At 48.2% G+C, this 24,860-nt stretch overlaps 1 protein-coding gene across 1 annotated transcript in view; it reads right to left on the bottom strand.

Moving 5' to 3' along the window:
- Nucleotides 1-2,002: 2,002 nt before the first annotated feature.
- LOC137525387 (nmrA-like family domain-containing protein 1) overlaps nt 2,003-24,860 on the bottom strand; it is a 31,798-nt gene continuing 8,940 nt past the window's right edge. Inside the window, exons 4-5 of the mRNA XM_068246460.1 lie at nt 17,782-17,972; nt 2,003-2,362 (exon numbers count right to left, since the gene is read on the bottom strand). Coding sequence (XP_068102561.1) covers nt 2,183-2,362; nt 17,782-17,972 — 371 coding nt within the window. The 3' untranslated portion in view covers nt 2,003-2,182. The remainder of the gene's footprint in view (nt 2,363-17,781; nt 17,973-24,860) is intronic.

Raw genomic sequence — 24,860 nt, 5'->3', positions numbered from 1 at the left:
GCCGGTTCGCTCATGAAGCAAGGTGAAACACTTGTATCACGTGCAGAGATTACAGGGGTGGCATGTTTGTACTGTGTTTACACTACCAGCATGCAGTCAGAGTAGGAGGAGAAGTGAGAGGATAGTGAGGGGAAGAGGTCATCATTAGGGGAAAAGCAGCTTGTTGTGCTGTGTGAGGAGTGTGACAGTGAGTGAGGAGGGGGAGGCAGGAGAGCAGCATTGGGGAAAAGCAGCTTGTTGTGCTGTGTGAGGAGTCTGACAGTGAGTGAGGAGGGGCAGCAGGAGAGCATCATTGGGGAAAAGCAGCTTGTTGTGCTGTGTGAGGAGTCTGACAGTGAGTGAGGAGGGGCAGCAGGAGAGCATCATTGGGGAAAAGCAGCTTGTTGTGCTGTGTGAGGAGTCTGACAGTGAGTGAGGAGGGGGGAGGCAGGAGAGCAGCATTGGGGAAAAGCAGCTTGTTGTGCTGTGTGAGGAGTCTGACAGTGAGTGAGGAGGGGGAGGCAGGAGAGCATCATTGGGGAAAAGCAGCTTGTTGTGCTGTGTGAGGAGTCTGACAGTGAGTGTGGAGAGGGGAGGCAGGAATGCAGCAGTGTTTCATTGACTTGCACAGCAGAAGGGAGGAGGTGGCACTGCTGTCCTGACTGAGGAGGAATGGAGTGGCTGAGGGTGAGCAGTTAGTTTGTCACAGACTCATAGCCAGCCAGCAGCATGTTATTTGAGAACATTAAATGAAGCAGAGTAAATTGTTGGGTGCTGTGCCTCTGGCAGAACAAAGTCTAGAAACGGCCCTGCCAACAGTAATATCAACATCAGGCCACTCCCACTCCTAGGTTTGCATACATGTTTATAAAGTAACAAGAGCGGATGTAGATTTACTATTGCTGTCCTCTGCAAAAACTGTACTTGCAATTTCTGGCCATCATTCTTACCTTCTGCCTTGCACAAAGTCGAACTGCGCAGTAACACTGCTCTACCTGAGGTGAACTCTGACACAGGAACTAGTTATATTCAGATTACCTGCCCTATAATTAATAATATAAAATCTACGCTAGGCGTTTGTCGCAAGATCTGTGCCTACCGCATGGATTATGCAGCAATGCAAGTCTATGGCGACGCGGTAGCGAGAGCGATGGTGGTAGCAATGCGGAGAGCATTGGTAAACCAGTGACGTACCTCCAAATCCAGCAGGAAGTATGTCACTGAGCGGGGGGCGGTGTTATGCATATTACTCTGTTGGTGCACTATGCTGCAGGGCAATGGGAAAGGGGACATGGTATGGTGCGATCGTCCTGCCGCAGGACAGTCGCACCGCACTGTATGCGAAAGTAGTCACAAAACAAATTCATAGCTCCCAACTGTCCCTTTTTCGGAGGGACAGTCCCTTTTTGTGAGCCCTGTCCCTCCGTCCCTCTTTCCCCCTCATTTGTCCCTCTTTCAGGACTTTGTCCCTCTTTCTATGTAAATATATATATTTCTCTATTAAAAAAATGTGTTTGACTCTAAACTTTATTCCCATCCTTTAAATTGATATATTACTAATTTTAAAATGTTAATATGAAGGAAAATGAACCAGGATAGAGAGGACCAGTGTGGTTTGAATTATAAAACAACATCTTTTTCTTATGAAATCTTTATGGTAGGCGTGACTAGCGGTGTGATGGGGGTGTGATCAGGGGTGTGGCAGGGGCGTGGCTTAAGTGTCCCTTTTTCTCATCTCAAAAAGTTGGGAGGTATGCAAATTGTGATGTGACATTAGTCCCGGACAGGAAGCTGTGAAATCATCCCAACCAGAACCCAAATGGGAGGGGGAGGGGGAAGTGGGGTTCTGCACTTCGAAAAGAAGATCATAAACTGCAACAATAAGTATGCCTAACCCTGGTCCAAACAGGTAGAGTTCATTGTGCTGCAAAGACAGTTCCTGCACATCAAGGTGCGTTTCTCTAATTCTAATGAACTTTTAGACTATATCAGAAATGTGAGCTGTACGCAAAGGAAATGCATGTGGTTGTCATCTCTTTTATTGCAACAAAAATACAATAGGCTGGTGCCATCTCTGCACAGAAAGTTTGGAAACCTTATCTGGCCAGACAAAAGTCCACAGTGAGGCCCTACGTGGCCAGTATGACACCTTCACAGTCTTTTCACATAACCATTCAAGGTGGACAACATAACGTTAATCAGTTCACAGATCAGCAAAGTCAGCTTTGTGTGCCTCCAACCATTCCTGGAATTTCTTGGCCTTGGGGTTGAGTTGGAGGGTGAGCTGAATGTTTCGGTCAGGCTTCTGCATGTAGAAACGGAACATATTGGCAAGTTCTTGTGCTCCAGGGAAGCCCAGCTTCTCATAGGCCTCAGGAGTCATCTGCAGGACACAAGAATTAGAAGAGTCAGTGCAGTCAAAATAACAATGTTTAAAATTGCTTATTTTTTTACAAAATATTTATTAATAGATTACACAACTGAAGTGAGAGGGAAATGGAGGCTGCCATATTTATGTCCTCTTAAACAATACCAGTTGCCTGGCAGCCTTGCTGATGTATTTGGCTTCAGTTCTGTCTGATTAACAGCAGAAACAAGCATTCAGCTTGTCAGATATGACAATATCAGAAACACCTGATCTGCTGCATGCTTGTTCAGGGGCTATGGCTAAAAGTATTAGAGGCAGAGGATCAGCAGGACAGCCAGGCAACTGGTATTGTTTTAAAGGACATAAATATGGCAGCCTCCATATCCCTCTCTCTACAGTTGTCCTTTAAGTTCCTCTTGAAACCTGAACAGTAAACCTCAGAGATGCAGCAGGACTATACAGAAAGGTCCTGTTGTCTCATTTTCGTTGTAAGGGGTATAATTTTGACTGAAATGTGCAGAGCAACCATATGAGAGTGACATAATACCTGGCTCACTCGGCTCCCAACAAAAAGTTAGATTTGAATCTAAGAAACCACCTATACGGCTAAGCAAACCATCCCTGTACTGCAGCTACTGACCACCCGAGGAGCAGGTGATTCAGACGGTACTGAAGCTACTGACCACCTGAGGAGCAGGTGATTCAGACGGTACTGAAGCTACTGACAACCTGAGGAGCAGGTGATTCAGACTGTACTGCAGCTACTGACCACCTGAGGAGCAGGTGATTCAGACGGTACTGAAGCTACTGAGGAGCAGGTGATTCAGACTGTACTGCAGCTACTGACCACCTGAGGAGCAGGTGATTCAGACGGTACTGAAGCTACTGAGGAGCAGGTGATTCAGACTGTACTGCAGCTACTGACCACCTGAGGAGCAGGAGATTCAGACTGTACTGAAGCTACCGACAACCTGAGGAGCAGGTGATTCAGACTGTACTGAAGCTACCGATCACCTGAGGAGCAGGTAATTCAGACGGTACTGCAGCTACTGACCACCTGAGGAGCAGGTGATTCAGACGGTACTGAAGCTACTGACCACCTGAGGAGCAGGTGATTCAGACTGTACTGAAGCTACTGATCACCTGAGGAGCAGGTGATACTAGCAGAGGATCCTTCACCAGTGACTAACTCACTGGCGAGGACAGGAAGGTCAGACAAGCAGGTTTGGCAATAGGCGGACAGAGACGGTACAGAGACAGGAAGCTAAATCAGAGTAGTAGTTCAGGCAGAGTCAGGAACTATATCAGATAGGCAAAGGTACAGAATCAGAGAGCAGAAGAATAGTCAAGCTAGCAGAAGGTCATAACAAATAATACAATTCAATTAGTACTTTAGGCTATCAACAGAATCTGGCGGAGGGCCCTTTTCCACCTGCAGTCGCTAGCGTTCACGCTGAACGCTAGCGATTGCTGAATCGCAAAACCGGCGATTCCCCGACGTTTTGCGGCCGCGATTTTGCTATGCTATGCACTGCATAGCAAAATCGCGGCAAATATCGCTCCGCCGCGCGTTCGCGTTCCTGACAAAATCGAATCGCGGTAGTGGAAATGACCTACCGCGATTCCTATGTTAAAAAGCAAACCGTAGCGATTGTAAAATCGCTAGCGGTTTGCGTTTTTGCGATTCAGCCAGCGCTGGTGGAAAAGGGTGTGGACCCCCAGCTCCAGCTGGTTCTAGCACACTTTGGGATCCGACTAGGTCTGAGTGATAACACGTAGCATATGCAACAGCAGACGCGGAGCAACTGACAGGCAGGTCCTATATATACTATATATACTAAACGCGCTCCATAGCGCCGCCCCAGTCACTCAGCCAATCCTGAGCATAGCTGGAGTCAGCTGACCGAGTGATCAGCTGACTCCCCTTCTAGATGCATAAAGGTCCTTTCGCTCGGCGCGCGTGCGCGTAGCCCTTAGTCTATGAGCAATAGAAGGACCAGGCAAAGCACCAGCATGTAACTGTGCGGCGGAAACCGCCGGCTGCGACGCGGAGATAGCCGTCATGCCGCTTGCTGTTGCGGCTGTATCTCCGCTATCCATTACAACAATAGAAAGGGATCTACAAAAAGTTAAAGGTAGGACTTTCCATTGACAGTGCAGATTCTACTTTGGTGTGGTGGTCGATATCTACTTCCTAATCCAGGGTGGAGAGCAGCTTCCTTGTAGCTTGTACTGCATTGGGAAACACAAGACCAGCAGTGATGGTGCTGGTGGGGGGGTGGGGGGGGGATTGAGAAGGGGGGGTGAGCTTCATACATATTTCTTTTGAGTGTTTATAGAAACGTAAGTGGTGCTTCAAGGGGGAGAGTTAACCCACAGCCTGTGTACATTCTACAGAATATGCTAGAAGACTGAGATCACAGATGAGCTGCAATCTGTCCATTTTACGGAACGGACCAACAGACATGCCGATGAATCTCGTGTTAAGCATAGGATCTGTTCAGACATGTCCATTTCTAGACACCAGATGGAAGTCGGCCATCTATGACATGTTTTGGACCAGGGGGTCATGCGGTGGATGGTCATATCGTATCCACTGCGACCGTCCACGGCATCAACCTATCCTATAGGTTTAGCAGTAGTATAGTTGTGATTACCTCCAACTAACAAAATTACCTACAACCAATTTCTTTAGCTGTTTTAATGTTATACATCTAAATGCTGAAGCAACAGCTGGATAGTGTACTGGATGAGGGCTCTGCCTTTGACATGGGAGACCAGGGTTGAAATCCTGGCTAGGGTCAGTACCTATTCAGTAAGAAGTCCTTAAGCAAGACTTCCTAATGCTGCATACACACTTGAGATAAAAGTCTTTGGAAAAGGCAAGATCACAGACCAATCTTACCCCCTTCCATGTAGTATGAGAGCCATACCTACACAGTCTATTCTATGGAGCTGCACTCCCCATCAGACAGAGATCTTACCCCCTTCCATGTAGTATGAGAGCCATACCTACACAGTCTATTCTATGGAGCTGCACTCCCCATCAGACAGAAATCTTACCCCCTTCCATGTAGTATGAGAGCCACACCTACACAGTCTATTCTATGGAGCTGCACTCCCCATCAGACAGAGATCTTACCCCCTTCCATGTAGTATGAGAGCCACACCTACACAGTCTATTCTATGGAGCTGCACTCCCCATCAGACAGAAATCTTACCCCCTTCCATGTAGTATGAGAGCCACACCTACACAGTCTATTCTATGGAACTGAACTCCCCATCAGACAGAGATCTTACCCCCTTCCATGTAGTATGAGAGCCACACCTACACAGTCTATTCTATGGAACTGAACTCCCCATCAGACAGAAATCTTACCCCCTTCCATGTAGTATGAGAGCCACACCTACACCGTCTATTCTATGGAGCTGCACTCCCCATCAGATAGAAATCTTACCCCCTTCTATGTAATATGAGAGCCATACCTACACAGTCTATTCTATGGAGCTGCACTCCCCATCAGACAGAAATCTTACCCCCTTCCATGTAGTATGAGAGCCACACCTACACAGTCTATTCTATGGAGCTGCACTCCCCATCAGACAGAAATCTTACCCCCTTCCATGTAGTATGAGAGCCACACCTACACAGTCTGTTCTATGGAGCTGCACTCCCCATCAGACAGAAATCTTACCCCCTTCCATGTAGTATGAGAGCCATACCTACACAGTCTATTCTATGGAGCTGCACTCCCCATCAGACAGAAATCTTACCCCCTTCCATGTAGTATGAGAGCCACACCTACACAGTCTATTCTATGGAGCTGCACTCCCCATCAGACAGAAATCTTACCCCCTTCCATGTAGTATGAGAGCCACACCTACACAGTCTATTCTATGGAGCTGCACTCCCCATCAGACAGAAATCTTACCCCCTTCCATGTAGTATGAGAGCCACACCTACACAGTCTATTCTATGGAGCTGCACTCCCCATCAGACAGAAATCTTACCCCCTTCCATGTAGTATGAGAGCCACACCTACACAGTCTATTCTATGGAACTGAACTCCCCATCAGACAGAAATCTTACCCCCTTCCATGTAGTATGAGAGCCACACCTACACAGTCTATTCTATGGAGCTGCACTCCCCATCAGACAGAAATCTTACCCCCTTCCATGTAGTATGAGAGCCACACCTACACAGTCTATTCTATGGAGCTGCACTCCCCATCAGACAGAAATCTTACCCCCTTCCATGTAGTATGAGAGCCACACCTACACAGTCTATTCTATGGAGCTGCACTCCCCATCAGACAGAAATCTTACCCCATTCCATGTAGTATGAGAGCCATACCTACACAGTCTATTCTATGGAGCTGCACTCCCCATCAGACAGAAATCTTACCCCCTTCCATGTAGTATGAGAGCCACACCTACACAGTCTATTCTATGGAGCTGCACTCCCCATCAGACAGAAATCTTACCCCATTCCATGTAGTATGAGAGCCATACCTACACAGTCTATTCTATGGAGCTGCACTCCCCATCAGATAGAAATCTTTGCAAGATGCTGCACACAAAGATGCTGTACACATTCAAAAGATCATTATCTGCAAAAGATCTCTTCCCGCAAAAGATCCATTCCTGCAAAATGCATTCATAGTCTATGAGATCTGCAGATCATCATACACACCTTGTTTAACAGACTTCATCTGCATATCTGGCAACAGCCCCGTTTCTAAGGACGTGCGACACCTGCCATCGCCCGGGGCGCTTTATTTTGGGGCAGGAGGGGGGCGCTGGGGCTGGGGCAGCGGATATAATAGTTACAGCTCACCTTCTCCAGCCATTCCCCCGCAGCCTCAATGTCTTTCCTCTCCCGGCGTCCGTCACCTGGTAACAGCGCCCCCTGTGATGACATACCGCATGTCATCACAGGGAGCGCTGTTACTGAGACAGATGCCGGGGAAAGGAAGGACAATGAAGCAGCGCGGGTTCGGCGGAAGGTGAGTTGTAACTATTATGTCCGCTCCCCCAGCCTGCCTCACAACTGCGGGCACCTACCTAACTGACCTAAACTGCGGGCACCTACCTAACTAACCTAAACTGCGGGCACCTACCTAACTAACCTAAACTGCGGGCACCTACCTAACTAACCTTAACTGCGGGCACCTACCTAACTAACCTTAACTGCGGGCACCTACCTAACTGACCTAAACTGCGGGCACCTACCTAACTGACCTAAACTGCAGCCACCTACCTAACTGACCTAAACTGCGGCCACCTACCTAACTGACCTAAACTGCGGGAACCTACCTATCTAACCCATACTGGGGGTACCTACCTATCTAACCCATACTGGGGGAACCTACCTATTTAACCCATACTGTGGGAACCTACCTATCTAACCCATACTGGGGGAACCTACTTATCTAACTCATACTGGGGGAACCTACCTAACTAACCTATACTGCGGGAACCTACCTATCTAACCTATACTGCGGGAACCTACCTAACTAACCTTTACTGCGGGAACCTACCTATCTAGAAACAATAGTAATGTTGGGAGCCTCTATTGTCATAGAAAAAGCACTTTATTTTAAATACATGCAGATAACCCCAAAACCCTCCCTTTTAAAACCACCTTAAAAAGGCTGTAAACATTTGAGGTATAGGACCTAATCTAAAGGAGCGCACTCCTAATTTTGATCTGTAATAATTAATTTAATCTTCAGGGCCCCCTTGATAAAGTGACAGATGCAGCAAGTCGTTCCTCATAATGTTAGTGTCAGGCGACAGTAGCTAATCCTCCAAGCAGCCGGTTAGTAAAGCAGTAAAGCAAGCAGTAGTAGTAGCAATAGTTCGCTTCTAATAGCTGATTGTGTAGTTTGGTATAACAGCTAAGCCTCTAATACACCCCTCTTTACATGCGTGGCTATTATGCCACTCGCATACCCGATTGTACTAGTCTCTGGGTCCGCATTCATCGGGACTCACGTGCCCATAGAAGAGTAGTTCCTGTTGGGGCGGGTACTGCCGGCGCTGTCAAGTTTGCTAGCCGGGTTCCCTGCGTGCCCCCTTGTAGAGCGTCTCCAGGTGCCGCGCAATACAGCAGTCTTCACAGTCGGGGAGTGAGCGGAGGCTATGGAGTTCGCATAGTCACGCGACAACAACCTACCTATCTAACCTATACTGCGGGAACCTACCTAACTAACCTATACTGCGGGAACCTACCTATCTAACCTATACTGCGGGAAACCTACCTAACTAACCTATACTGCGGGAAACCTACCTAACTAACCCATACTGGGGGAACCTACCTATCTATCCCATACTGGGGAACCTACCTATATAACTATACTTCGGAAACCTACCTATCTAAACTATACTGGGGGCACCTACCTATCTTACCCATACTGGTGGCACCTACATAGCTAACCTATACTGCGGGCACCTATGCCTGGCTCCATGGGGGGGGGGATTTTTACACCCTCGCCCTAGGTGAAATTTAGCCTAGCAAATGCCCTGTCTGGCAATCATCTCCAGATCTGAAGATCCATCCTGGTGGATCAGATCTGCAGATGAAGTCCGTTAAACAAGGTGTGTATGAGGATCTGCAGATATCATAGACTATGAATGCATTTTGCAGGAATGGATCTTTTGCAGATACTGATCTGTTGCATGTGTACAACATCTGTGTGTGCAGCATCTTGCAAAGATTTCTGTCTGATGGGGAGTTCAGCTCCATAGAATAGACTGTGTAGAGTATGGCTCTCATACTACATGGAAGCAGGGGCGTAGCAATAGGGGGTGCAGCGGTAGCGACCGCATCGGGGCCCTTGGGCCAGAGGGGCCCCGAATGGCCCTCCCTCAACTACAGTATTAGCTCTATATTTGTCCTGTGCTCATAATAATCATTTATATATATACTTTGAATAGTGGTAATCATTAACAAGCTATTTCCCATCCCCTTCTTGCACCTCTGACATTGTAGTTGCCATTGGCAGCTTTTAGTGCGCGGTTTCAATTGCTATGTATAGAGTGCATGGGGGGCCCCATTGTAAAACTTGCATCGGGGCCCACAGCTCCTTAGCTACGCCACTGCAAGGGGGTAAGATTTCTGTCTGATGGGGAGTTCAGCTCCATAGAATAGACTGTGTAGGTATGGCTCTCATACTACATGGAAGGGGGTAAGATTTCTATCTGATGGGGAGTGCAGCTCCATAGAATAGACTGTGTAGGTGTGGCTCTCATACTACATGGAAGGGGGTAAGATCTCTGTCTGATGTGGAGTGCAGCTCCATAGAATAGACTGTGTAGGTGTGGCTCTCATACTACATGGAAGGGGGTAAGATCTCTATCTGATGGGGAGTGCAGCTCCATAGAATAGACTGTGTAGGTGTGGCTCTCATACTACATGGAAGGGGGTAAGATCTCTATCTGATGGGGAGTGCAGCTCCATAGAATAGACTGTGTAGGTATGGCTCTCATACTACATGGAAGGGGGTAAGATTTCTGTCTGATGGGGAATGCAGCTCCATAGAATAGACTGTGTAGGTGTGGCTCTCATACTACATGGAAGGGGGTAAGATTTCTGTCTGATGGGGAGTGCAGCTCCATAGAATAGACTGTGTAGGTGTGGCTCTCATACTACATGGAAGGGGGTAAGATCTCTATCTGATGGGGAGTGCAGCTCCATAGAATAGACTGTGTAGGTATGGCTCTCATACTACATGGAAGGGGGTAAGATTTCTGTCTGATGGGGAGTGCAGCTCCATAGAATAGACTGTGTAGGTGTGGCTCTCATACTACATGGAAGGGGGTAAGATTTCTGTCTGATGGGGAGTGCAGCTCCATAGAATAGACTGTGTAGGTGTGGCTCTCATACTACATGGAAGGGGGTAAGATTTCTGTCTGATGGGGGAGTGCAGCTCCATAGAATAGACTGTGTAGGTGTGGCTCTCATACTACATGGAAGGGGGTAAGATTTCTGTCTGATGGGGAGTGCAGCTCCATAGAAAATACTGTGTAGGTGTGGCTCTCATACTACATGGAAGGGGGTAAGATTTCTGTCTGATGGGGAGTGCAGCTCCATAGAATAGACTGTGTAGGTATGGCTCTCATACTACATGGAAGGGGGTAAGATTTCTGTCTGATGGGGAGATCAGCTCCATAGAATAGACTGTTTAGGTGTGGCTCTCATACTACATGGAAGGGGGTAAGATTTCTGTCTGATGGGGAGTGCAGCTCCATAGAATAGACTGTGTAGGTATGGCTCTCATACTACATGGAAGGGGGTAAGATTTCTGTCTGATGGGGAGTGCAGCTCCATAGAAAATACTGTGTAGGTGTGGCTCTCATACTACATGGAAGGGGGTAAGATTTCTGTCTGATGGGGAGTTCAGCTCCATAGAATAGACTGTGTAGGTATGGCTCTCATACTACATGGAAGGGGGTAAGATTTCTGTCTGATGGGGAGTGCAGCTCCATAGAATAGACTGTGTAGGTGTGGCTCTCATACTACATGGAAGGGGGTAAGATTTCTGTCTGATGGGGAGTGCAGCTCCATAGAATAGACTGTGTAGGTGTGGCTCTCATACTACATGGAAGGGGGTAAGATTTCTGTCTGATGGGGAGTGCAGCTCCATAGAAAATACTGTGTAGGTGTGGCTCTCATACTACATGGAAGGGGGTAAGATTTCTGTCTGATGGGGAGTGCAGCTCCATAGAATAGACTGTGTAGGTGTGGCTCTCATACTACATGGAAGGGGGTAAGATTTCTGTCTGATGGGGAGTGCAGCTCCATAGAATAGACTGTGTAGGTGTGGCTCTCATACTACATGGAAGGGGGTAAGATTTCTGTCTGATGGGGAGTGCAGCTCCATAGAATAGACTGTGTAGGTATGGCTCTCATACTACATGGAAGGGGGTAAGATTTCTGTCTGATGAGGAGTTCTGCACAATAGAATAGACTGTGTAGGTGTGGCTCTCATACTACATGGAAGGGGGTAAGATCTCTGTCTGATGGGGAGTGCAGCTCCATAGAATAGACTGTGTAGGTGTGGCTCTCATACTACATGGAAGGGGGTAAGATTTCTGTCTGATGGGGAGTGCAGCTCCATAGAAAATACTGTGTAGGTGTGGCTCTCATACTACATGGAAGGGGGTAAGATTTCTGTCTGATGGGGAGTGCAGCTCCATAGAATAGACTGTGTAGGTGTGGCTCTCATACTACATGGAAGGGGGTAAGATTTCTATCTGATGGGGAGTGCAGCTCCATAGAATAGACTGTGTAGGTGTGGCTCTCATACTACATGGAAGGGGGTAAGATCTCTGTCTGATGTGGAGTGCAGCTCCATAGAATAGACTGTGTAGGTGTGGCTCTCATACTACATGGAAGGGGGTAAGATTTCTGTCTGATGGGGAGTGCAGCTCCATAGAATAGACTGTGTAGGTATGGCTCTCATACTACATGGAAGGGGGTAAGATTTCTGTCTGATGGGGAGTGCAGCTCCATAGAATAGACTGTGTAGGTGTGGCTCTCATACTACATGGAAGGGGGTAAGATTTCTGTCTGATGGGGAGTTCAGCTCCATAGAATAGACTGTGTAGGTGTGGCTCTCATACTACATGGGAGGGGGTAAGATCTCTGTCTGATGGGGAGTGCAGCTCCATAGAATATACTGTGTAGGTATGGCTCTCATACTACATGGGAGGGGGTAAGATTTCTGTCTGATGTGGAGTGCAGCTCCATAGAATAGACTGTGTAGGTATGGCTCTCATACTACATGGAAGGGGGTAAGATTTCTGTCTGATGGGGAGTGCAGCTCCATAGAATAGACTGTGTAGGTGTGGCTCTCATACTACATGGAAGGGGGTAAGATTTCTGTCTGATGGGGAGTGCAGCTCCATAGAATAGACTGTGTAGGTGTGGCTCTCATATTACATGGAAGGGGGTAAGATTTCTGTCTGATGGGGAGTGCAGCTCCATAGAATAGACTGTGTAGGTATGGCTCTCATACTACATGGAAGGTGGTAAGATCTCTGTCTGATGGGGAGCTCAGCTCCATAGAATAGACTGTGTAGGTGTGGCTCTCATACTACATGGAAGGGGGTAAGATTTCTGTCTGATTTGGAGTGCAGCTCCATAGAATAGACTGTGTAGGTGTGGCTCTCATATTACATGGAAGGGGGTAAGATTTCTGTCTGATGGGGAGTGCAGCTCCATAGAATAGACTGTGTAGGTATGGCTCTCATACTACATGGAAGGGGGTAAGATTTCTGTCTGATGGGGAGTGCAGCTCCATAGAATAGACTGTGTAGGTGTGGCTCTCATACTACATGGAAGGGGGTAAGATTTCTGTCTGATGGGGAGATCAGCTCCATAGAATAGACTGTGTAGGTGTGGCTCTCATACTACATGGAAGGGTGGTAAGATTTCTGTCTGATGGGGAGATCAGCTCCATAGAATAGACTGTGTAGGTGTGGCTCTCATATTACATGGAAGGGGGTAAGATTTCTGTCTGATGGGGAGTGCAGCTCCATAGAATAGACTGTGTAGGTGTGGCTCTCATACTACATGGGAGGGGGTAAGATTTCTGTCTGATGGGGAGTGCAGCTCCATAGAATAGACTGTGTAGGTGTGGCTCTCATACTACATGGAAGGGGGTAAGATCTCTGTCTGATGGGGAGTGCAGCTCCATAGAATAGACTGTGTAGGTATGGCTCTCATACTACATGGAAGGGTGGTAAGATTTCTGTCTGATGGGGAGATCAGCTCCATAGAATAGACTGTGTAGGTGTGGCTCTCATACTACATGGGAGGGGGTAAGATTTCTGTCTGATGGGGAGTTCAGCTCCATAGAATAGACTGTGTAGGTGTGGCTCTCATACTACATGGAAGGGGGTAAGATTTCTGTCTGATAGGGAGTGCAGCTCCATAGAATAGACTGTGTAGGTGTGGCTCTCATACTACATGGAAGGGGGTAAGATTTCTGTCTGATGGGGAGTGCAGCTCCATAGAATAGACTGTGTAGGTGTGGCTCTCATACTACATGGAAGGGGGTAAGATCTCTGTCTGATGGGGAGTGCAGCTCCATAGAATAGACTGTGTAGGTATGGCTCTCATACTACATGAAGGGTGGTAAGATCTCTGTCTGATGGGGAGTGCAGCTCCATAGAATAGACTGTGTAGGTATGGCTCTCATACTACATGAAGGGTGGTAAGATCTCTGTCTGATGGGGAGTGCAGCTCCATAGAATAGACTGTGTAGGTATGGCTCTCATACTACATGGAAGGGTGGTAAGATTTCTGTCTGATGGGGAGATCAGCTCCATAGAATAGACTGTGTAGGTGTGGCTCTCATACTACATGGGAGGGGGTAAGATTTCTGTCTGATGGGGAGTTCAGCTCCATAGAATAGACTGTGTAGGTGTGGCTCTCATACTACATGGAAGGGGGTAAGATTTCTGTCTGATAGGGAGTGCAGCTCCATAGAATAGACTGTGTAGGTGTGGCTCTCATACTACATGGAAGGGGGTAAGATTTCTGTCTGATGGGGAGTGCAGCTCCATAGAATAGACTGTGTAGGTATGGCTCTCATACTACATGGAAGGGGGTAAGATTTCTGTCTGATGGGGAGTTCAGCTCCATAGAATAGACTGTGTAGGTGTGGCTCTCATACTACATGGAAGGGGGTAAGATTTCTGTCTGATGGGGAGTGCAGCTCCATAGAATAGACTGTGTAGGTGTGGCTCTCATACTACATGGAAGGGGGTAAGATTTCTGTCTGATGGGGAGTGCAGCTCCATAGAATAGACTGTGTAGGTATGGCTCTCATACTACATGGAAGGGGGTAAAATTGGTCTGTGATCTTTCATTTTCCACAGACTTATATCTCAAGTGTGTATGCAGCATAACACTGCAGAGTGGCCCTTAAGCACATCCTTAGTGGCTGCCTGCAGATCTTGAGGGTTTTGAGTCTACCAAGAGAACAGTGCTATACAAATTATTATTACTAGCCGACCCGCGTCGTAGCATATGCCACAGAGTACATTTGAAATCGGCGCCTGTAGACTTGGGCGCAGAATACAGCGGTATATGGCTGATCCTGCTGCTGCACAAGTCCTGGCCGATGTAATTACTATTCCCCCTCCCGACCGCCATGGATAGTGGGGGAATGATATAATTCAGCTTCCAGCGATTGCTGGAGGCCGAATTATTGTGTTTTTAAGCAACTTCAGCTCCGTCTTCTGACGGAGCCGACGTTACTCACTGAGCGCTTCAATAGGAGTTATTCCTATTGTAGTCTATGGAGGCGCCGACTGCGCCCAAATCTAGCAGCGCTGAAAAGCACTGCTCCGTACGCCACATCTATCTAATAGAGTACGTGCCTCAACCTTGAAGCAAGAAGAAGAAGTAGGCTTTCCATGAGAAAATGTATGCGTGCTCAAACACCAAGTTTAACCCTAACAAGTCTGGCTTTGCAAATCCGGCCTAATTGGCTATTCATGAGGCAATGCTCATGCAAATATGCATTTGCTTTTGCATGCCAAACTATGCAGGGTCAAAAAACCAATACCGCAAAGCGGTCGCCCTGCGGGAATTAGTTCATGCTACATTATCACTATCCAGGAGCGCCACGGGGAGGCTTCCCAATGCCCCATACAACCGGGGGGACCGCGGGGTCCCAGGCACTCTCACTGCCTGGGAACCACAGTGGCACACCGGAGGGGGAGGCTGGGTGGCGCAGGCGACCCCTCCCAAGCGTGGCCAGCACCGGGGAGAGCTGTCCGCACCCACCTCCCAATATTAAAAACAGGCACTTACCTTAAAGTCCATTGCGTTCTGCTACATGCGCATTAATTTTCTCATGGAAAGCATTTTTTGTAGTTGTATCCTTTGGAGGCAGGTGGTGGATGGCTTGCTCCGGTGGTGTGAGCCCTGGAGTGAGTTGTCTGCGCCTGTTTCGCCCCCCCCCCCCCCCCCGCCTCTGGAGTGTTGTATGTGAGCCAGCCCTGAGCTCTAAAGCTCGGGGTGACCCATGCTTCACTCCTTTCTCATGTGGTGGTGGGGGGGGGGGGGGGTCTCCTGCGCCACCCAGCCTCCCCCCTCCTGGGTGCCAGTTCCCAGGCAGTGAGAGTCCCCCCGGTTGTATAAAAAGGGGGCATTGGGAATCCTCCTCGTGGCGCTCCTGGATAGTGCTAATGTAGCATGTAGCAGGGCGAGCGCTTTGCGGTATTGGTTTGTGACCCTGCATAGATTGGCATGTGAAAGCAAATTTGCATGAGCATTGCCTCATGAATAGCCAATTAGGCCAGAGCCAGATTTGCAAAGTCAGACTTGCTAGGGTAAGGCCTCTTCTCCATGGACTGTTGACAGGCAGTGAAATGCCCCTCAAACTCTCACAACTGCTCACTGCTGCCTGGTAACTGCTTGTTGCTGCCTGGTAACTGCTCACTGCTGCCTGGTAACTGCTTGCTGAGCACACAGCTCAACAGTCCTTGGAAAAGAGGCCTTAAACTTGGTGTTTGAGCATGCATACGTTTTCTCATGCAAAGTACTTCTTCTTGCTTGAAGGTTGAGGCACTTACTCTAATATATATATATATATATATATATATATATATATATATATATATATATATATATATATATATAATAACCAAGCTCAATCACATTTACAGACTGGGCGCCAATATGCCATTCATTTTGTAAGTGAAGCTCTGGTAATCCTCTTGAGTAAGGCTAGTGTACAGCTTCACTTCAATGCATACAGTGGCTTGCAAAAGTATTCGGCCCCCTTGAAGTTTTCCACATTTTGTCACATTACTGCCACAAACATGAATCAATTTTATTGGAATTCCACATGAAAGACCAACACAAAGTGGTGTACACATGAGAAGTGGAACGAAAATCATACATGATTCCAAACATTTTTTTTTACAAATAAATAACTGCAAAGTGGTGTGTGCATAATTATTCGGCCACCTTTGATCTGAGTGCAGTCAGTTGCCCATAGACATTGCCTGATGAGTGCTAATGACTAAATAGAGTGCACCTGTGTTTTATCTAATGTCAGTACAAATACAGCTGCTCTGTGATGGCCTCAGAGGTTGTCTAAGAGAATATTGGGAGCAACAACACCGTGAAGTCCAAAGAACACACAAGACAGGTCAGGGATCAAGTTATTGAGAAATTTAAAGCAGGTTTAGGCTACAAAAAGATTTCCAAAGCCTTGAACATCCCACGGAGCACTGTTCAAGTGATCATTCAGAAATGGAAGGAGTATGGCACAACTGTAAACCTACCAAGACAAGGCCATCCACCTAAACTCACAGGCCGAACAAGGAGAGCGCTGATCAGAAATGCAGTCAAGAGGCCCATGGTGACTCTGGACGAGCTGCAGAGATCTACAGCTCAGGTGGGAGACTCTGTCCATAGGACAACTATTAGTCATGCACTGTACAAAGTTGGCCTTTATGGAAGAGTGGCAAGAAGAAAGGCATTGTTAACAGAAAGCATAAGAAGTCCCGTTTGCAGTTTGCCACAAGCCATGTGGGGGACACAGCAACCACGTGGAAGAAGGTGCTCTGGTCAGATGAGACCAAAATGGAACTTTTTGGCCAAAATGCAAAACGCTATGTGTGGCGGAAAACTAACACTGCACATCACTCTGAACACACCATCCCCACTGTCAAATATGGTGGTGGTAGCATCATGCTCGGGGGGTGCATCTCTTCAGCAGGGACAGGGAAGCTGGTCAGAGTTGATGGGAAGATGGATGGAGCCAAATACAGGGCAAACTTGGAAGAAAACCTCTTGGAGTCTGCAAAAGACTTGAGACTGGGGCGGAGGTTCACCTTCCAGCAGGACAACGACCCTAAACATAAAGCCAGGGCAACAATGGAATGGTTTAAAACTAAACATATCCATGTGTTAGAATGGCCCAGTCAAAGTCCAGATCTAAATCCAATCGAGAATCTGTGGCAAGATCGGAAAACTGCTGTTCACAAACGCTGTGCATCTAATCTGACTGAGCTGGAGCTGTTTTGCAAAGAAGAATGGGCAAAGATTTCAGTCTCTAGATGTGCAAAGCTGGTAGAGACATACCCTAAAAGACTGGCAGCTGTAATTGCAGCAAAAGGTGGTTCTACAAAGTATTGACTCAGGGGGCTGAATAATTATGCACACCCCAGTTTGCAGTTATTTATTTGTAAAAAATGTTTGGAATCATGTATGATTTTCGTTCCACTTCTCACGTGTACACCACTTTGTGTTGGTCTTTCATGTGGAATTCCAATAAAATTGATGCATGTTTGTGGCAGTAATGTGACAAAATGTGGAAAACTTCAAGGGGGCCGAATACTTTTGCAACCCACTGTAAGTATAGCCCAACAGCTTTACAGACACGCATTCAGCACTAGTTCTTACCTTGGCATTTTTGACAGTCTTCCCGAGCACCTTGGACATTATGGCCACGTATTGGTCTATGGTCAGCTTCTCCGTGCTGAGACCAATTGCCTGGGAGAGGTATTTAGAGGGAGACAAAAAGATGCTGAGGACAACACCACCAACATCCTGCACCGAGAACCCATCCAAGGGGACGTCACCCATGGGAATGGCTGTAAGAACAATGAGGGGTACAGTGAGTCAGGGTAACGTGCTGGATGGAAGCAGTAGCATTCTACAAGCGTTTAATCCATTAAAGGGAACCAGAGACGCCAGCAAAAAGAAGTTATACATACCTGGGGCTTCCTCCAGCCCCATACGCACGGATCGCTCCCACGCCGCCATCCTCCGCTGCCTGGATCCGCCAGTACCGGGTCCCGTAATTTCCACCAGTCGGCCGGCGGATGCGGCCAATTGTCCGCATCACAGGGGCTCCCTCCTTATCCTTACGTGTGCAGCGCCTTACTGCGCAGCCGCATGCGTAAGGGTATGGACGGGAGCCCCTGTGCATGCGGAAAATTGGTCGCGTCCGCCGGAAGTGACGGGACCCGGTGCCAGCGATACAGGAAGCGGAGGACGGCGGCGTGGGAGCGATCCAGGCTTATGGGGCTGGAAGAAGCCCCAGGTATGTATGAAATCTTTTTTCTTTTTCTATTGCCGGCGTCTCTGGTTCCCTTTAATGGATTTATTAAAAAAAAAAAGGCAATACCCCCACTGGAAGCTTTGACATCTTTGAATTATTTCTGAAACTGTGGACTTAATCAGAATCTTTATTATCGCCAAGCACGACTGGGTCGTGTCTGGAATTGGGCTTGGCACGTACAGGGTACTGATACAGGTAATAGATACAGATACAGGACAGAACATAATACCAGATGCAGAGAGAGACAATGTGGCATAAGTTACAACACAATAAAAAAAACACTCAAAAAACAACCAAAGAGTCCGCTTAAAGCGGAATATAACCCTGCATTTCAACTTTGCTCTAACACATTATTTACAGCATATTATATGCAAAAAGCATTTTTTTTTTTTACTAGACCAGCATTGGAAGGGTTAAACACAGAGGTTTAAAGTTCGGTGGAGAGATATGCAGAAGTTCAGATTGTTACATTCTTTTTAGTTATATGTATCTATTGAGAAATGTTACACACTCTTTGGCTGTCCTCCAACTCCTTCTCAGTCAGAGAGATGAGTCACATTCAACACTTAGATACATTTATGTAAACAAAATGTATCTATATCAGCTTAAAGCCCTGTGTAACCCTTCCAATGCTGGTCTAGTAAAAAAAAATGCTGGTTGCATATAATATACTGTAAATAATGTTTTAGAGCAAAGTTGAAATGCAGGGTTATATTCCGCTTTAAGCTAGAGCACCATCTATGTGCAGGGTGCCTCAGTGCGGGCATGGTATTGTGGGGTGGGGATAGGCAATTTTGTGGAGAGAGTTCAAAAGGTTGACAGCCGAGGGAAAAAAAAAAGCTGTTTTTATGTCTTGAGGTCTTGGTGAAGATGGACCGGAACCGGAGCCTCCGACTCGAGGGAAGCTGACTAAAGAAGCGATGGCCTGGGTGTGAGGGGTCGTTGGTAATCTTTAATGCTCTGGTGTTCAGCCTGGGGTGGTAGTCCAGAGGGAAGGGATCTCCCGATGATCCTCTCCGCTGATCTGATGACCCTCTGCAGTTTGAGCCTGTCGCTGGCAGAGGAGCTAATGAGATCACACATATCCATAGAACTAATTACAGCCCAAAAGAAACCTGAGGCGGGGAGAAAAAGTTTACTTTTACTTACCTGGATCTCCTTTTAACCCCCCGCAGTCTTTAAGGTCCCTTGTGTCCTCCATGTCCCCTCCGTTGTGGTAGAAGGTAGAGTTGGGACAACATGAGTAGAGCTGAAATGGCTCAGAGGATCCTAGCTGTCCATTCTGGCAGTATGGTCCTGAGACCCCATGGAGTGTAGAGAGACCCAGATGGCAATAAAGTCACAACACTTTTGGCTAGAGATGGACTTGAAGCCAACCACTGGAGCAAGTGCACAAACTAGCAGGATGTCAGGACTGGCCGATCTCCCGCCTTCCTTCAGTGCTTATGCCCCAATCTACCACCACACTCTTGACCTATAGCCAGTTCCGGATTTGTACTCTTTACCGCCCAAGGCCACTGTCACCAGCCGCCCCCCTTCAGTATAGGTAGCAAGATGACCCCACCCCTCCAGTATAGGTAGCCATACAGAGGCGGGACAAGCACCCAAGGCTGAGACACCAAAGTGCGCCCCTCCATCCCTGCCACCCGAGCCATCACACTGATTGCTATTAGACTAAGAGGCTCCTCCCCCATCCCTCCCACCCCAGCCGTCACACACTGATTGCTATTACACTAAGAGGCCCCTCCATCCCTGCCACCCGAGCCATCACACACTGATTGCTATTAGACTAAGAGGCTCCTCCCCATCCCTCCCACCCCAGCCGTCACACACTGATTGCTATTACACTAAGAGGCCCCTCCTCCATCCCTCCCACCCCAGCCGTCACACACTGATTGCTATTAGACTAAGAGGGCCCTCCCCCATCCCTCCCACCAGAGCCGTCACACACTGATTGCTATTACACTAAGAGGCCCCTCCCATCCCTCCCACCCCAGCCGTCACACACTGATTGCTATTACACTAAGAGGCCCCTCCATCCCTCCCACCCCAGCCATCACACACTGATTGCTATTACACTAAGAAACGCCACAGGGCCCACAACCTCCCCAACACCTTAATATCTAGTTATCTGGCTTGCAGTCACTGCCATGTATCCCCTTTTCTTGTTTCTCTCTACTTCACACACAATTAGGAATGACAGCTGAATGAATTCTGCGCCCCCTCCCACACTGCGCCCCGAGGCTGGAGCCTCTCCAGCCTATGCCTCGGCCCGGTCCTGTAGCCATATGACTCCCTTAATCCCTCCTTTTCCCACCTCCCCCTTTCAGTATTGGTAGCCAGATGACCACTCCCCCTTTCAGTATAGGTAGCCAGCTCACCTTCCCACCGCAGCAGCCATCAGTGTCACTCATGTCTTTGCTCGTCTCCAGTGCAGAAGCTTCCTCTTCCTTTCCGTCTCTAATGCTGCCCAAGTCCATAGCCGTCTGCCACAATGCAAACATACACAGAGAGCAAGGTGGCTGCTGCACAGGCAGCTAGCAGCAGAGTACTGCGGTCAGGCGCTAGCCTGATCTTCCTTCATTGCAGCATTTGCAAGCTTGCAAATACTGTACCAGTTAGGCTACTGCTTTGGTGCCCTTGCTCCTGTGGTGCCCTAGGCCATGGCCTAGGAGGCCTTGGCCTAAATCCGGCCCTCCCCAAAGCCAAGCACCTGCCTGAACGGGAGACAGAGTTACGCCTACCCGACCACGGTTACTCCTAGGACTTCAGCGAGCAAAGCATAAGACATAGCTCCCAACTGTCCCTCTTTCAGAGGGACAGTCCCTCTTTGGAAGCCCTGTCCCTCTTTCCTCCTCATTTGTCTCTTTCAGGACTTTGTCCCTCTTTCTATGTAAATATATATATTTATTTACTAAAATACGTGTTTGATTGACTCTAAACTTTATTCACATCCTTTAAATTGATATATTACTAATTTTAAAATGTTAATATGAAGGAAAATGAACCAGGATAGAAAGGACCAGTGTGGTTTGAGTTATAAAACATATTATTCTTATGAAATCTTTATGGTATGTGTCACTAGGGGTGTGACGGGGGCGTGATCATGGGTGTGGCAGGGGTGTGGCTCAAGTGTCCCTCTTTCTCATCTCAAAAAGTTGGGAGGTTGAGATAAGGCAAAGTACAAATTCATAGAGAAATCTCACATCCAGTAGCAATCCTGGGTCATACACAGGAGATCGGGAATATTGCAGTACATGGCCGTTTCTACGGCCGTGCGGGGCGTGCCGCCGCCCGGGGCGCTGCTGGGAGGGGGGCGCTGTGATGGAGAGGGAGCTGCAGCCGCGGGGAGGGCAGCCCGACCTCTCCCTCCCTTCCTCTCCCCGGGCTGCCCTCCGTGTGATTCCCCCCTCGCAGTGCAGAGTAATGCAGCAGGGAAGCGCTGTGCAAAACTACTCACCTCGCTGGCTCCAAGCGCTGCTCTCTAGTGATGGGTCGGCCGCTCTAAGAGCCGGCTCTTTGCTGGGAACGACAAGAGCCGGCTCTCAGTTTTGAAAGAGCCGATGCCTCAGCCGCCCCACACAGCTCTGCTTTGCTGTGTAATAAAGGGCTCTGAGGCATGCTGGGAGATGTAGTCCTCCTCATGCAGCTTGTAGGAGTGTATGGGGCAGAGCAGAGCAGTAGCAGGAGGGATTGCCCGAGCGAGAGAAGCAGTCTGGAGTTGTCATGGAGACGGGGGTGGGGCTTTTACTCCGATTCTGAGTGGTGTCTAGTGATATTTAATGAAGAGCCGATTGAGAGCCGTAAGAGCCGGCTCTTTAATGGGAGCCGATTCAGAAGAGCCGATTATCCAAGAAGAGCCGGAATTCCCATCACTACTGCTCTCTCGCCGCCAGTCTCCTCTCTCCATACACGCTGATACACACACACGCTGCTTCCGGCTAAACAGGAAGCAGCGTGTATCAGCGTGTAGGCAGAGAGGAGACAGGTGGCGAGAGAGCAGCGCTTGGAGCCAGCGAGGTGAGTAGTTTTGCACAGCGCTTCCCTGCTGCATTTACTCTGCACTGCGAGGGGGGAATCGCACGGAGGGCGGCCCGGGGAGAGGAAGGGAGGGAGAGGTCGGGCTGCCCTCCCCGCGCCTGCGGCTCCCCCCTCCATCATGGGGGGCACCTACCTAACCTATACTGGGGCAGCTACCTATCTAACCTATCCTGTGGGGCACCTACCTATCTAACCAATTCTGGGGGGCACCTACCTAATCTAACCTATACTGGGGGCACCTACCTAATCTAACCTATACTGGGGGCACCTACCTAATCTAACCTATACTGGGGGCACCTACCTAATCTAACCTATACTGGGGGGCACCTACCTATCTAATCTATACTGGGGGGCACCTACCTAATCTAACCTATACTGGGGGGCACCTACCTATCTAATCTAAACTGGGTGGCAGCTACCTATCTAACCTATCCTGGGGGGCACCTACCTAATCTAACCTATACTGGGGGGCACCTACCTAATCTAACCTATACTGGGGGCACCTACCTATCTAACCTAAACTGGGTGGCAGCTACCTATCTAACCTATACTGGGGGCACCTACCTATCTAACCTATACTGGGTGGCAGCTACCTATCTAACCTATACTGGGGGCACCTACCTAATCTAACCTATACTGGGGGCACCTACCTAATCTAACCTATACTGAGGGGCACCTACCTAATCTAACCTATACTGGGGGGCAGCTACCTAATCTATACTGGGGCAGCTACCTATCTAACATATACTGGGGGGCACCTACCTATCTAACCTGGGGGGCAGCTACCTACTCTAACCTATACTGAGGGGGCAGCTACCTAATCTAACCTATACTGGGGGGCACCTACCTAATCTAACCTATACTGGGGGGCAGCTACCTATCTAACCTATACTGGGGCAGCTACCTATCTAACCTATACTGGGGGCAGCTACCTATCTAACCTATACTGGGGGGGGCAGCTACCTATCTAACCTATACTGGGGGGCAGCTACCTATCTAACCTATACTGGGGGGAAGCTACCTATCTAACCTATACTGGGGGCACCTACCTAACCTATACTGGGGGGCAGCTACCTATCTAACCTGGGGGGCAGCTACCTAATCTAACCAATACTGGGGGCAGCTACCTAATCTAACCTATACTGGGGGGCACCTACCTATCTAACCTATACTGGGGGGCAGCTACCTATCTAACCTATACTGAGGGGCACCTACCTATCTAACCTATACTGGGGGGCAGCTACCTATCTAACCTATACTGGGGGCACCTACCTAACCTATGCTGGGGGGCAGCTACCTATCTAACCTATAGTGGGAGCATTAACTTATCTAACCTGTATTGGGGGCACCTACCTACCTAGCTAGTCTATACAGGTGACAAATATACTGGCTACCTATATTGGAGGCACCTACCTAATTAACCTATACTGGGGGCATCTACTAGGAATGGTCGGAATGCCAATTTCCGATTCCGCGGTAAATCCGCATTCCGCCATTGCCAAATTACCGATTCCGCCTTCCGCTACCAATTTCCGCATTCCAATGCGGAATTTCCGCCGGAAATCGCGGAAATTCCGCCCGACTTTAATATCTATTTTCTCAAAAACTATAAGGTCTTTTTGAAAACTTTTTTTTGCATCTTGTTCAGAACATTCTGTTTAATAAACCCTGAAAATGTGGTGTTTTTAGGACTTAGGGGGGCTTTGCTGTTAACTGTTAATTCGGCGGATTTTTACTGTAATGTAAAATGCAGAAAATAGTCAGATGCAGATTTTTTGCATTTTACATTACAGTAAAAATCCGCCGACTTTAGCGGTCAATAGAAAAGCCCCCTTAAGTCCTAGAAACACCAAATTTTCAGGGTTTATTAACCAGAATCTTCTGAACAAGATGCAAAAAAAAAGTTTTCAAAAAGACCTTATAGTTTTTGAGAAAATTGATGTTAAAGTCGGGTGGAATTTCCGCGATTTGCGGCGGAAATTTCCGCGATTTCCGGCGGAAATCCGCCTACCGCACTAGAATTACAGATTTCAGCATTCCGATGCGGAAATGCAATTTCCGATCGGAATTTCGGAAATTGCATTTCTGCGGAATCCGAATGAGCATCCTTAGCATCTACCTATCTAACCTATGCTGGGGGTAACTATTCTGGCTACCTATATTAGAGGCACCCACCTAGCTAACCTGTACTGGGGACACCTACCTATCTAACTTATACCGGGGACGCCTGCCTATCTAACCTATACTGTGGGCAACTATACTGGCTACCTATGCTGGAGGCACCTACCTGGCTAACCTATACCGGAGGCAACTATACTGGCTCACCTATGCCTGGCTACCTATACTGGGGGTACCTATAGCTGGCTACCTATACTGG

Source organism: Hyperolius riggenbachi, chromosome 7, assembly GCF_040937935.1.
Source record: "Hyperolius riggenbachi isolate aHypRig1 chromosome 7, aHypRig1.pri, whole genome shotgun sequence".
Classification (NCBI taxonomy): domain Eukaryota; kingdom Metazoa; phylum Chordata; class Amphibia; order Anura; family Hyperoliidae; genus Hyperolius; species Hyperolius riggenbachi.
This window is presented reverse-complemented; position numbering and strand designations above follow the sequence as displayed.